Source organism: Chelon labrosus (genome assembly GCF_963514085.1).
Source record: "Chelon labrosus genome assembly, chromosome: 14".
Lineage (NCBI taxonomy): Eukaryota > Metazoa > Chordata > Actinopteri > Mugiliformes > Mugilidae > Chelon > Chelon labrosus.
This window is the reverse complement of record NC_140347.1, coordinates 1,269,117-1,281,835: the sequence shown is the minus strand read 5'-3', so window position 1 is coordinate 1,281,835 and position 12,719 is coordinate 1,269,117. Positions and strand designations below refer to the sequence as shown.

The window sequence follows — 12,719 nt, the reverse complement described above, 5'->3', positions numbered from 1 at the left end:
CAGTGTCCTCTCCGTGTGTCTGCTGCTCGTTAGCTTAGCTTCCCGCTTCTTTTAGCCTCTTTTAGCCTCGTAGCTTCTCTTCAGTTGTCCCAGGACGTCGCCATGATCTCCGCTCGCGCTCCTCTCTCCGTCCACAACGAGCAGACTCTCAGCGGTCCCATGAGCAACATGTCCCTGGACAAAGAGAACACGGTGAGTACAAACCCCGCCGCTCCGGGTCTCCGCGAGCCGTTGAGCCGTCGCTGTTGGCGCTCTGTTAGCGCTCTGTTAGCGGGTTTATTGACGGTCCAGTGACGGTCTTTGTCTCCTTCCAGCCTCCGAGCCTCAACACCAGCCGCATCCTGGCCTCCAAGACCGCGAGGAGGATCTTCGCCGATGCCGCGGTGAGTGAAGGACGGTGAGGCGGAAGCTCCGGGAGTTCCGTGAACGCCTCATTTAAACTGATCAGACTCGGATCAACTTTATTCATCCACGAGAGAATCAGAATCAGAATCAGCTTTAATGGCCCAGTATGAACACATGCAAGGAATCTGACTCCGGAAACGTTTCTCTCTGGAACAGAAGCAGCTTAAATAAAATAAAATAAGATAAAAATAAAATAAATCTGAATCTGTACACATGAAATATAGGATAATATATATATATATATATATATATATATATATATATAACCAGGGTTATTATACAGTGACTATATACAACAGTGCAGAGTTGTAGTTTATTGTTCATGTGGATGGTCTCAGTTCATCAGAGCCACAGCCCGGGGGAAGAAACTGTCCTTGTGACGGGAGGTTTTGGCGAACAGTGCTCTGTAACACCGGCCTGAGGGGAGGAGTCTAAACAGGTTGTGACCAGGGTGTGAGGGGTCTGTGGTGATTTTACTGGCCCGCTCCCTGACCCGGGACCGGTACAGGTCCTGGATGGAGGGAAGGTCGGTACCAATGATCGTCTCTGCAGACCTGACTGTTCTCTGCAGTCTGTCCCTGTCATGTCTGGTGGAGGATCCAAACCAGACAGAGAAGAAACTGCTCGGTCACGTCACAGTAGCTTAGTTGTACGTAACAAAGAACCAGTGAGCTGCTGGTGACCTGCTGACGCTCTATCAGGCGCGAAATGACCGAGGGCGGTGTTGGTTGTTATTTATTATTAGTTTATTGTTGTTGATTGTGGCGCCAACTGTCAGCTGTCGGTGCCGCGCCCTGACGCTGCTGCGGCGCCCTGACGCTGCCGCGGCGCTCTGACGCTGCTGCGGCGCTCTGACGCTGCTGCGTCACCGTGAGCGTCACTGATGCGACTGTACAGCGACGTCACGTGGCGGAGAGATGGAACTGCAGATGATTTATTGAAATGAATGAAACTAGATTCTTTATCAAACTGATTATTCTGTGAATTAATAAATGTGATTAGTTAAACATGATGACGTCATCCAGATGGTTGATTGATTGACAGGAAGTTAATGACCAGTAGCTCCAGACGCTGATCAGCTGATCACAGTGATGAGCTCAGCGGGACGTCCTGCGGGTCCACCAGCTGAGGTCCTCCAGCGTTCAGGCCGTTTGTTCTTGACGTTGTCGTTTGTCTTCGTTCAGCCCAAAGCCGTGAAGAAGAGCAGCAGGTCTAAGGAGGAGGAGGAGCCTCTGCTGAAGGAGAACCCTCGCCGCTTCGTCATCTTCCCCATCAAGTACCACGACATCTGGCAGATGTACAAGAAGGCCGAGGCGTCCTTCTGGACGGCAGAGGAGGTAAGACGCGTCCAGACGTAGACGCCGCGGCTCCTGGGAGCCTCTCCGAGCTCCGCCGTGTGACGTTCAGGGTCTTGTTTGTCCAGGTGGACCTGTCCAAGGACCTGCAGCACTGGGAGGCTCTGAAGGACGAAGAGAGGTACTTCATCTCCCACGTCTTGGCGTTCTTCGCCGCCAGCGACGGCATCGTCAACGAGAACCTGGTGAGGGGCCGCTGGCCGGGTGGGGGGGTCCGTCCTGTCCGTGCGTCCCGTGGTTAACCGCTGTCCCGCCGCTCTTCTCTCTGACCACCAGGTGGAGCGCTTCACGCAGGAGGTGCAGGTGACGGAGGCCAGGTGTTTCTACGGGTTCCAGATCGCCATGGAGAACATCCACTCAGAGATGTACAGCCTCCTGATCGACACCTACATCAAGGAGCCCTCAGAGAGGTGAGCTGGGCTCTGATTGGACGCTCTCTGTCCCTGTGTCCCTGTGTCCCGAGTCTGACGCTGCGTTCGTTGACCCTCAGGGAATACCTGTTCAACGCCATCGAGACGCTGCCGTGCGTGAAGAAGAAGGCCGACTGGGCCATCAACTGGATCGGCAACAAGAACGCCGCCTACGGTGAGTCGGCCGACGCTGCGTTCAGGGACCCGGGAGGTTGTGGTTTAGGAGGCGTCCGGTTCATTAACTCCTTGATGTGTTGTTGACCTGCAGGAGAGCGCGTGGTGGCCTTCGCCGCCGTGGAGGGAATCTTCTTCTCTGGTTCGTTCGCCGCCATCTTCTGGCTGAAGAAGAGAGGCCTGATGCCCGGCCTGACCTTCTCCAACGAGCTCATCAGCAGAGACGAGGTGAGCGCCGCTAGCTCCCAGCTTTCCTCTGAGGCTTTGAACGCCCCGCGGCTCTAACCCCTCCCTCTCTCTCCCTCTGTCTCTGTGGTGCGTTCAGGGTCTGCACTGCGACTTCGCCTGCCTGATGTTCAAACACCTGCTGAACAAGCCGTCCTCTGAGACCGTGGTCAGGATCATCAGGGACGCCGTGGCCATCGAGCAGGTGGGCGGAGCTTCAGGCGTCCAGCTGCTGCTCTCTGCTGGAGCGACTGCTTGACTGCTTTTCTTGTGTTCAGGAGTTCCTGACCGAGGCTCTGCCCGTCAAGCTGATCGGGATGAACTGTGAGCTGATGAAGCGCTACATCGAGTTCGTGGCCGACAGACTGCTGCTGGAGCTGGGCTTCTCTAAGGTAACCGTGGCGACGGGGCCGGGAGGGGGCGGGGCTAGGGCCCGTGGTGGTGGCGGTGATGATGAGAGGCGCAGGGGTACGGACCTCAGCCGCTGATGGGGGCTGAGTGCTGCTGCAGACTCCGGTCAGAGGACGAGTGGTTCTCTGACGGGACGGCAGCAGCACGACACAGACGCCGGTCTGAACCGATCGGGACGCGGCCCCCTCGGGTCACGCGACCTCCGCTGGCCGACACTCATGCAGCTGTTCTCTGTTCTCTGCAGATCTACCGGGTGGAGAACCCCTTCGACTTCATGGAGAACATCTCTCTGGAGGGAAAGACCAACTTCTTTGAGAAGAGGGTGGGAGAGTACCAGAGGATGGGCGTCATGTCGGGCCCCACGGACAACACCTTCAGACTGGACGCAGACTTCTGAGGACGCAGGGGGGACATGGGGGACGCTGGGAACGGACTCGTAGCCAATCAGAGCTCATCTCTGGTTTTATCTTTGTACATACATTTTTGATTTTAAGATGTTTTTCTTTTTGACTCTGTACAGTTTAGTTTCTTTTAATAAATTAATCATAAAGTCTCTTGTTTCTTCTTCTTGTTCAACTGAGGCAGGCTAACACTTTCCCTCTGCTTCCAGTCTTTATGCTAAGCTAAGCTAATCAGCTGCTCATCAGCTACTCGTTGATTAGTTCAAGTTGTTTAAAGGTTCATGAATTAAAACAATAAGACTTAGTTTAATATAAACTTTATTTATCTTTAAATTAGTTTGATTTTATTTTTAATGATCAGCTGATCAATAATTTACTGGTTTCTACTGATTCTATTGAACTGAACCAGAAATAAGGTAATATCTTAATGCTAAGCTAATCAGCTGATCATCAGCTACTCGTTGATTAAAGGTTCATGAATTAAAACATTATGATTTAGTTTAATATAAACTTTATTTATCTTTAAAAATCAAACTAATTTAATGATCAGCTGATCAGTAATCATTTACTGTTTTCTATTGAACTGAACATTTTAACAGATCATCTTTAGAACACATCAGCTCATGTTTGGGTGGAGACTCTTTAATCATTATTAGAACCATGGGACTCGTCCCGGCTCAGTTCTCTAGGAGAGGACAGTGACGTCAGCAACCCGGAAGTACAGTCCGCGCTCATAGCGGTTTAAACTACATGGTAACACTGATTTAAATATAAATCGCACAGGAGCAGCTTTAATCGACACTTTTCTTTTTCACACGCGCTTTTAACGACGCGTTTGTAGTCCTACGCGTTGTTGTTGCTACTTCCGGGTTTGACGTCGATCTGTCTCATCCCTGAAAACCACGTCCGTCCAGGAAGTAAACAAACCGAGGAGCCGCGGGTCGCAGCTTTTTATCTTTCTGCGCCAAAAAGAAAATGTCGATTTCAGACCCGAGACAGACGTTTTCTAACCCGGTAAGATGCTGCCTGAGCTCCTGTCGATCGGCTTTATCACTTCTGTTTCATATTCATTGTTGAATCAAAGTTAAATCGACTTTTCATTGAGGTTTCTTAGGGGAAGCTAACATGCTAACTAACCGCGTTGACTACAAGACTTATTTTTTATTAAAAAAACAAAAAAAGCTTTATTTTTCTCAGTTTGTTTTTTCTAATGAATTCGGCTTTTAGTTTGAACACAGAGTAAATTTATTTCTACGACTTAAGTGAGAAGAACTTTATTCTCGGACTCGTTTCCGGTCAGCACGTCCAGAGTCAGTTTGGGTTCAGGTTGGGTTGTTTTTTGGATGAACGCGTTTGAAATAAATAAATTTCATGAAGCCGAATTAAAGACTTAAATGTCCCCAGAGTCTGTGCTGAGACTGAGTCAGTTTGGTCTTTGGTTAAAGAAGATTCCCCAAGATAAGTTAAAACATCCGCACATTCAGCTGCAGTTCGGCGTGGACTGAAGAGCTCCTCAGAGAAGCAGCTTTTTAGACTTAGACTTAGACTTAGATAAACTTTATTGATCCACAAGGGAAATTGCTTGGTTACAGTAGCTTAGTTGTCCATAAAAAACACACTCTTAAGAACCTCAGATAAAAAGAAAAGATTAAGTTAAATAAAATAGAAATAAAAAATAAGTAGAATAAGATCTAGTAACATAAAATAGAAATAGTATAAGCTAAAATGTACAAATTATCATATTAGAATATGAACAAATGTACAAGAAATGGAAGAATATAAATATATATTATATATACAGGGTAAGGTGTAAGGTGCAGTAGTATCCATTAACATTAATAACAATGAGTTATCTGTCACAGAAAGGTGAGTTGTTGTACAACTGGACAGAGAATGGTATGAAAGTAGTCCTGTAGCGTTCAGTGTGGGAGCGGAGCTGGATCAGCCTGTTGGAGAATGAGCTCCGCTGCCCCTCTATTGTCTGGTGTAGTGGATGTGACGGATTGTCCATGATGGAGAGCAGTTTGTCCAGTGTCCTCCTGTCCCTCACTGAGACAAACGTCTCCAACTTACTGCCAATCACATGACCAGCCTTTCGGATCAATTTGTCGATCCTACTTATGTCCTTTTTGCTGGTGCTGCTCCTCCAACAAACCACAGCAAAGTACAGGGCACTCGCAACAACAGACTGGTACAACATCATCTTTTTGAGGCTCAGTCAAGAAATAAACCTGACTTGAGTCTGAGCTGCCAGATGTTTCCAGATGTCTGCTCCTCATGTCTCCTCTGATTTCTTGTCCACAGTCGATCCCCTTCGCTGGGACCATCCTGGGGGGTCTGCTGCCGGGGGAGATGGTCCTCATCCAGGGCTCTGTGCCGTCCGACGCCGACAGGTGAGGACGCTTTTTGTTCTGAGTCCCCGTTTGACCCGTGGGCCTCCTTAAAGCTCTGTGGCCGCCCTGCAGGTTCCAGGTGGACCTGACGTGCGGCAGCAGCGTGAAGCCGAGGGCCGACGTGGCGTTCCACTTCAACCCGAGGGTCCGCAAGGCGTGCATCGTCTGCAACACGCTGCAGAAGGAGCGCTGGGGCCGCGAGGAGATCCTCTACCAGATGCCCTTCAGGGCCGGGGCCTCGTTCGAGCTGGTGGTCCTCGTCCTGAGGGACCAGTACAAGGTGACGAGGGCCCGACCTTGATAAACATCTGGATGAGGCCGAGTAGAGATCAATAAATAAATAAATAATAATTAAAGGTCATAGAAGGTCATGTCTAAGGAGATAAACTCTGGTCGTGGTCCAGGTGGCGGTGAACGGCGCTCACGTGTTGGAGTACAAACACCGAGTGGATCTGGAGCGAGTCGACACCATCCTCATCTCAGGAAAGGTCAAAGTTCAGGCGGTGGCCGTCCTCCCTCCTCCTCCTCCTCCTGCTCCTCTTCCTCCCTCGGTGAGTAGCAGGTCACGTGTCTGACGGAGACGCCTCCTCTCTCGCCTCACGCTGCTTCCTGTGTTTGTTTGTTTGTTTCAGGGCGGGGCTTCTCCTGCCGTCAGTCTGACCAGTCAGGACTCAGAGATGAACGTAAGAACAAACTCATTAAAGGTCCTGAAAGGTCATAGAAGTTCATAAAAGGTCCTTAAAACGTTAACGTTATCGAGCAAACAAATCAAATCAAATCTGAGACGCAGCCTCCTTTGACCTGCTCATCGTATCAGTGTGATGAATTAAAACAAACCTTCAAGTTCAGGACAGAAAAACTTTCAGTTGGTTTATAACAGAATTTATTTTAAATTATGACCGTGAGAAAAGATAAATCCATTAACGTAACACTCATGTCTCTACTGTTTTAAAATGAGGCTTTTACTTTGAAGGTAACAACTGTGTGATGACATCACATACAGGAAGTGAGACACGAGAAAGAAACAAATATTTCAATGTTTAGGAAAAGTTTCTAATCACGGACAATCTGTGAAGGATAGCACGCTAGGCTAAGAGTCTGCACCTTTAAAGGCTAACCCTGCTAGCACGCTAGGCTAAGAGTCTGCAGCTTTAAAGGCTAACCCTGCTAGCACGCTAGGCTAAGAGTCTGCAGCTTTAAAGGCTAACCCTGCTAGCACGCTAGGCTAAGAGTCTGCAGCTTTAAAGGCTAACCCTGCTAGCATGCTAGGCTAAAGGCTAACCCTGCTAGCATGCTAGGCTAACTCTTTCCTGTGTGTTATTAATTAATTGACTTGTTTCCTGGTTTGCAGCTGATGAGCTTGTCGTCAGGTGACCTGGTGAGTTTCATTCAAACCAGGTTCTGATCTCATTTAGTTTGTCTTTATTCTTTTATTATTGACGCTGTTGTTGTTGTTTCCTCAGAGCGTCCCCTTCAGAGGACGTCTGGTTAAAGGTCTGAGCGTCGGACGCACCGTCGTCATCAAAGGACAAACCAATCAGAACGCAGACAGGTATCAACACCTGCTCAGAACCCGATGTGTTCAGTCCTCTACTTCCTGTTATGATGTTTGATGATGATGATTCAGTTCTTTAAACATCACACTTTATTATTTTAATGTCTGAACGTCCCGGGTCGCAGTGACTAAAGCCCCTCATCAGCTGATCAGTGTGTTCTTATCTTGTTTGCTGTGGTTCTAGCTTCAGTGTGAACCTGCGGGTGTCGGGCAGCAGCGACATCGCTCTTCATCTCAACCCCCGACTGAAGAAGAAAGTCTTCGTCAGGAACTCCTTCCTATCTGAGAGCTGGGGCCCCGAGGAGCGGGAGCTGGGGGCCTTCCCCTTCGCTGCGGGACAGTACTTCGAGGTGAGGTACAGCTCCCCCTGGTGTCTGGCTGCAGTATAGGTCATAAGCTCCACCCCCTCCACGTTAGTGGGCGGGGCTTGGGCCAAACTAAAACACTAAAATACACGTCAAATAATTTATTTCAAGGATGTTTCTGTTATTTTTGGTAGTTAATATAATATTGATGAATGTTTAAGTGTTAATTGGATAAGTTTTAGTTATTTGACGCTATAGAAACAGGATGTGACATAATGGAGACCACCAGTTGCCATGCCAACCACTTCGTAAAGTGTATAATCCATCATCTCCTTGTAACAGGTGGAGGTAGAGCAGAGCGTATTAATCAAACTAAAACATGAGTGAGTCTGGAGGAAGTGTGGACGGGGCTCCACGTGGCTCCGCCCTCTACCAGTCTATAGGCGCGTTCGACTTCATGCAGATCTGACTTGACGTGATGCATGCTGGGTTGTTCTGCTCATAGATCTCGAATATGATTGGTTAAAATGAACTTGTTCAACCCAGCATGCATCACGTCAAGTTAAATCTGAACAGATCTGCATGAAGTCGAACGCGCCTTTTGTTTTAAACGCGTTGCCGTGGCAGCAGCAGCAGGGCGTCGTCTCATCGCTGTCACGTCTCTGCAGATGATCGTCCGCTGTGACGCTCAGGCGTTCAGGGTCGCCGTGGACGGACGCCACCAGCTGGACTACAAACACCGAGTCCAGGACCTGGGCAGCGTGGGACAGCTGGACGTGGACGGGGACGTGACGCTGCTGAGCGTCAGCGTCCTCTGAGCCCGTTACCACGGAGACCGGCTGACGCAGGAACAGGAGCTAACACGACCGGACCAGCATGCACTGGGGCAGAACTTTGCACATGATCAGAATAAAACCATCCACAAAAAAAACTGATTTAATCATTTGTTAATAAATGATCAAACTAATTAAACTAAACATGACTTGGTTTTATTATGACTTTAATAAAGTTTATATTGAACTTTATTTAAATTCATCTTGAAACAAACTAACACCGATGATCAGCTGATTAGCTTAGCATTAAGATATTACCTTATTTCTGGTTCAGTTCAATAGAAACCAGTAAATTATTATTGATCAGCTGATTAAATTCTTATCTTTAAAAATAAAATCAAAGTTTAACATAAATGTCTTTGAACTGAATGAAAACTAAGTCTTATTGTTTTAATTCATGAACCTTTAAACAACTTGAACTAATCAACGAGTAGCTGATGAGCTTAGCTTAGCATAAAGACTGGAAGCAGAGGGAAAGTGTTAGCCTGCCTCAGTTGAACATGAAGAAGAAGAAACAAGAGACTTTATGATTAATTTATTAAAAGAAACTAAACTGTACAGAGTCAAAAAGAAAAACATCTTAAAATCAAAAATGTATGTACAAAGATAAAACCAGAGATGAGCTCTGATTGGCTACGAGTCCGTTCCCAGCGTCCCCCAGCGTCCCCCCTGCGTCCTCAGAAGTCTGCGTCCAGTCTGAAGGTGTTGTCCGTGGGGCCCGACATGACGCCCATCCTCTGGTACTCTCCCACCCTCTTCTCAAAGAAGTTGGTCTTTCCCTCCAGAGAGATGTTCTCCATGAAGTCGAAGGGGTTCTCCACCCGGTAGATCTGCAGAGAACAGAGAACAGCTGCATGAGTGCCGGCCAGCGGAGGTCGCGTGACCCGAGGGGGCCGCGTCCCGATCGGTTCAGACCGGCGTCTGTGTCGTGCTGCTGCCGTCCCGTCAGAGAACCACTCGTCCTCTGACCGGAGTCTGCAGCAGCACTCAGCCCCCATCAGCGGCTGAGGTCCGTACCCCTGCGCCTCTCATCATCACCGCCACCACCACGGGCCCTAGCCCCGCCCCCTCCCGGCCCCGTCGCCACGGTTACCTTAGAGAAGCCCAGCTCCAGCAGCAGTCTGTCGGCCACGAACTCGATGTAGCGCTTCATCAGCTCACAGTTCATCCCGATCAGCTTGACGGGCAGAGCCTCGGTCAGGAACTCCTGAACACAAGAAAAGCAGTCAAGCAGTCGCTCCAGCAGAGAGCAGCAGCTGGACGCCTGAAGCTCCGCCCACCTGCTCGATGGCCACGGCGTCCCTGATGATCCTGACCACGGTCTCAGAGGACGGCTTGTTCAGCAGGTGTTTGAACATCAGGCAGGCGAAGTCGCAGTGCAGACCCTGAACGCACCACAGAGACAGAGAGAGAGGGAGGGAGGGGTTAGAGCCGCGGGGCGTTCAAAGCCTCAGAGGAAAGCTGGGAGCTAGCGGCGCTCACCTCGTCTCTGCTGATGAGCTCGTTGGAGAAGGTCAGGCCGGGCATCAGGCCTCTCTTCTTCAGCCAGAAGATGGCGGCGAACGAACCAGAGAAGAAGATTCCCTCCACGGCGGCGAAGGCCACCACGCGCTCTCCTGCAGGTCAACAACACATCAAGGAGTTAACGAACCGGACGCCTCCTAAACCAGAAGCTCCCGGGTCCCTGAACGCAGCGTCGGCCGACTCACCGTAGGCGGCGTTCTTGTTGCCGATCCAGTTGATGGCCCAGTCGGCCTTCTTCTTCACGCACGGCAGCGTCTCGATGGCGTTGAACAGGTATTCCCTGAGGGTCAACGAACGCAGCGTCAGACTCGGGACACAGGGACACAGGGACAGAGAGCGTCCAATCAGAGCCCAGCTCACCTCTCTGAGGGCTCCTTGATGTAGGTGTCGATCAGGAGGCTGTACATCTCTGAGTGGATGTTCTCCATGGCGATCTGGAACCCGTAGAAACACCTGGCCTCCGTCACCTGCACCTCCTGCGTGAAGCGCTCCACCTGGTGGTCAGAGAGAAGAGCGGCGGGACAGCGGTTAACCACGGGACGCACGGACAGGACGGACCCCCCCACCCGGCCAGCGGCCCCTCACCAGGTTCTCGTTGACGATGCCGTCGCTGGCGGCGAAGAACGCCAAGACGTGGGAGATGAAGTACCTCTCTTCGTCCTTCAGAGCCTCCCAGTGCTGCAGGTCCTTGGACAGGTCCACCTGGACAAACAAGACCCTGAACGTCACACGGCGGAGCTCGGAGAGGCTCCCAGGAGCCGCGGCGTCTACGTCTGGACGCGTCTTACCTCCTCTGCCGTCCAGAAGGACGCCTCGGCCTTCTTGTACATCTGCCAGATGTCGTGGTACTTGATGGGGAAGATGACGAAGCGGCGAGGGTTCTCCTTCAGCAGAGGCTCCTCCTCCTCCTTAGACCTGCTGCTCTTCTTCACGGCTTTGGGCTGAACGAAGACAAACGACAACGTCAAGAACAAACGGCCTGAACGCTGGAGGACCTCAGCTGGTGGACCCGCAGGACGTCCCGCTGAGCTCATCACTGTGATCAGCTGATCAGCGTCTGGAGCTACTGGTCATTAACTTCCTGTCAATCAATCAACCATCTGGATGACGTCATCGTGTTTAACTAATCACATTTATTAATTCACAGAATAATCAGTTTGATAAAGAATCTAGTTTCATTCATTTCAATAAATCATCTGCAGTTCCATCTCTCCGCCACGTGACGTCGCTGTACAGTCGCATCAGTGACGCTCACGGTGACGCAGCAGCGTCAGAGCGCCGCAGCAGCGTCAGAGCGCCGCGGCAGCGTCAGAGCGCCGCGGCAGCGTCAGAGCGCCGCAGCAGCGTCAGGGCGCGGCACCGACAGCTGACAGTTGGCGCCACAATCAACAACAATAAACTAATAATAAATAACAACCAACACCGCCCTCGGTCATTTCGCGCCTGATAGAGCGTCAGCAGGTCACCAGCAGCTCACTGGTTCTTTGTTACGTACAACTAAGCTACTGTGACGTGACCGAGCAGTTTCTTCTCTGTCTGGTTTGGATCCTCCACCAGACATGACAGGGACAGACTGCAGAGAACAGTCAGGTCTGCAGAGACGATCATTGGTACCGACCTTCCCTCCATCCAGGACCTGTACCGGTCCCGGGTCAGGGAGCGGGCCAGTAAAATCACCACAGACCCCTCACACCCTGGTCACAACCTGTTTAGACTCCTCCCCTCAGGCCGGTGTTACAGAGCACTGTTCGCCAAAACCTCCCGTCACAAGGACAGTTTCTTCCCCCGGGCTGTGGCTCTGATGAACTGAGACCATCCACATGAACAATAAACTACAACTCTGCACTGTTGTATATAGTCACTGTATAATAACCCTGGTTATATATATATATATATATATATATTATCCTATATTTCATGTGTACAGATTCAGATTTATCTTATTTTTATCTTATTTTATTTAATTTAAGCTGCTTCTGTTCCAGAGAGAAACGTTTCCGGAGTCAGATTCCTTGTATGTGTTCATACTGGGCCATTAAAGCTGATTCTGATTCTGATTCTCTCGTGGATGAATAAAGTTGATCCGAGTCTGATCAGTTTAAATGAGGCGTTCACGGAACTCCCGGAGCTTCCGCCTCACCGTCCTTCACTCACCGCGGCATCGGCGAAGATCCTCCTCGCGGTCTTGGAGGCCAGGATGCGGCTGGTGTTGAGGCTCGGAGGCTGGAAGGAGACAAAGACCGTCACTGGACCGTCAATAAACCCGCTAACAGAGCGCCAACAGAGCGCCAACAGCGACGGCTCAACGGCTCGCGGAGACCCGGAGCGGCGGGGTTTGTACTCACCGTGTTCTCTTTGTCCAGGGACATGTTGCTCATGGGACCGCTGAGAGTCTGCTCGTTGTGGACGGAGAGAGGAGCGCGAGCGGAGATCATGGCGACGTCCTGGGACAACTGAAGACAAGCTACGAGGCTAAAAGAGGCTAAAAGAAGCGGGAAGCTAAGCTAACGAGCAGCAGACACACGGAGAGGACACTGACGCTGCTGCTGCTGCCCCGCTGCCTTTTTATTGAAATCTTGGCGCTAGAAAGCAGCCGGCCAATAGGAGCGCAGCTCGCGGTGTCCCTTTAAACTGACGCAGAGCAGGAGCCAATCAGAGGGAGAGCCGCGCTCACGTGACTCCGCAACCACGGCGGGAGATTCAAAGGCTTTGTCTGCGCTCTGTTACC

General features: G+C 50.5%; 3 protein-coding genes across 5 annotated transcripts; 2 read left to right on the top strand and 1 right to left on the bottom strand.

The window, feature by feature from the left end:
• The first annotated feature begins 14 nt into the window (after positions 1-14).
• On the top strand, positions 15-3,533 carry LOC311499758 (ribonucleoside-diphosphate reductase subunit M2). The gene is made up of 10 exons (XM_084560880.1): positions 15-192; positions 315-383; positions 1,590-1,742; positions 1,829-1,945; positions 2,037-2,170; positions 2,251-2,345; positions 2,439-2,572; positions 2,670-2,774; positions 2,848-2,961; positions 3,225-3,533. Exons 1-10 carry the CDS (start codon positions 103-105, stop codon positions 3,375-3,377), a joined length of 1,164 nt encoding a protein of 387 aa, XP_084417006.1. The 5' UTR covers positions 15-102; the 3' UTR covers positions 3,378-3,533.
• Positions 3,534-3,914: 381 nt separating this feature from the next.
• On the top strand, positions 3,915-8,602 carry lgals8a (galectin 8a). Of its 3 annotated transcripts, XM_084560881.1 has the most exons (9): positions 3,918-4,395; positions 5,686-5,774; positions 5,847-6,054; positions 6,179-6,325; positions 6,407-6,457; positions 7,126-7,152; positions 7,238-7,326; positions 7,514-7,679; positions 8,303-8,602. In XM_084560881.1, exons 1-9 carry the CDS (start codon positions 4,357-4,359, stop codon positions 8,450-8,452), a joined length of 966 nt encoding a protein of 321 aa, XP_084417007.1. In that variant the 5' UTR covers positions 3,918-4,356; the 3' UTR covers positions 8,453-8,602. The 3 variants fall into 3 exon arrangements, with proteins under 3 accessions (XP_084417009.1, XP_084417008.1, XP_084417007.1); XM_084560883.1 differs by lacking the exon at positions 6,407-6,457 and having other exon boundaries at positions 3,915-4,395; XM_084560882.1 differs by lacking the exon at positions 7,126-7,152 and having other exon boundaries at positions 3,915-4,395.
• A 385-nt stretch (positions 8,603-8,987) lies between these two features.
• LOC311499757 (ribonucleoside-diphosphate reductase subunit M2) lies at positions 8,988-12,542 on the bottom strand. Its single transcript, XM_084560879.1, has 10 exons — positions 12,337-12,542; positions 12,146-12,214; positions 10,780-10,932; positions 10,577-10,693; positions 10,352-10,485; positions 10,177-10,271; positions 9,950-10,083; positions 9,748-9,852; positions 9,561-9,674; positions 8,988-9,297 (listed from the first exon to the last, which is right to left on the bottom strand). The coding sequence occupies exons 1-10, from the start codon at positions 12,424-12,426 to the stop codon at positions 9,145-9,147; spliced, it is 1,164 nt and encodes a 387-aa protein (XP_084417005.1). The 5' UTR covers positions 12,427-12,542; the 3' UTR covers positions 8,988-9,144.
• Positions 12,543-12,719: the final 177 nt, after the last annotated feature.

Bases quoted from the DNA above. Each gene is read 5' to 3' on its own strand.
- LOC311499758 (XM_084560880.1), top strand. From the start codon at position 103: ATGATCTCCGCTCGCGCTCCTCTCTCCGTCCACAACGAGCAGACTCTC. The intron at 384-1,589 runs GTGAGTGAAGGA...GTCTTCGTTCAG, and splicing joins GGATCTTCGCCGATGCCGCG to CCCAAAGCCGTGAAGAAGAG. The intron at 2,171-2,250 runs GTGAGCTGGGCT...GTTGACCCTCAG, and splicing joins ATCAAGGAGCCCTCAGAGAG to GGAATACCTGTTCAACGCCA.
- lgals8a (XM_084560881.1), top strand. From the start codon at position 4,357: ATGTCGATTTCAGACCCGAGACAGACGTTTTCTAACCCG. The intron at 5,775-5,846 runs GTGAGGACGCTT...GCCGCCCTGCAG, and splicing joins GTGCCGTCCGACGCCGACAG to GTTCCAGGTGGACCTGACGT. The intron at 6,326-6,406 runs GTGAGTAGCAGG...TGTTTGTTTCAG, and splicing joins CTGCTCCTCTTCCTCCCTCG to GGCGGGGCTTCTCCTGCCGT.
- LOC311499757 (XM_084560879.1), bottom strand. From the start codon at position 12,426: ATGATCTCCGCTCGCGCTCCTCTCTCCGTCCACAACGAGCAGACTCTC. The intron at 9,853-9,949 runs GTGAGCGCCGCT...TGGTGCGTTCAG, and splicing joins AGCTCATCAGCAGAGACGAG to GGTCTGCACTGCGACTTCGC. The intron at 9,675-9,747 runs GTGGGCGGAGCT...TCTTGTGTTCAG, and splicing joins ACGCCGTGGCCATCGAGCAG to GAGTTCCTGACCGAGGCTCT.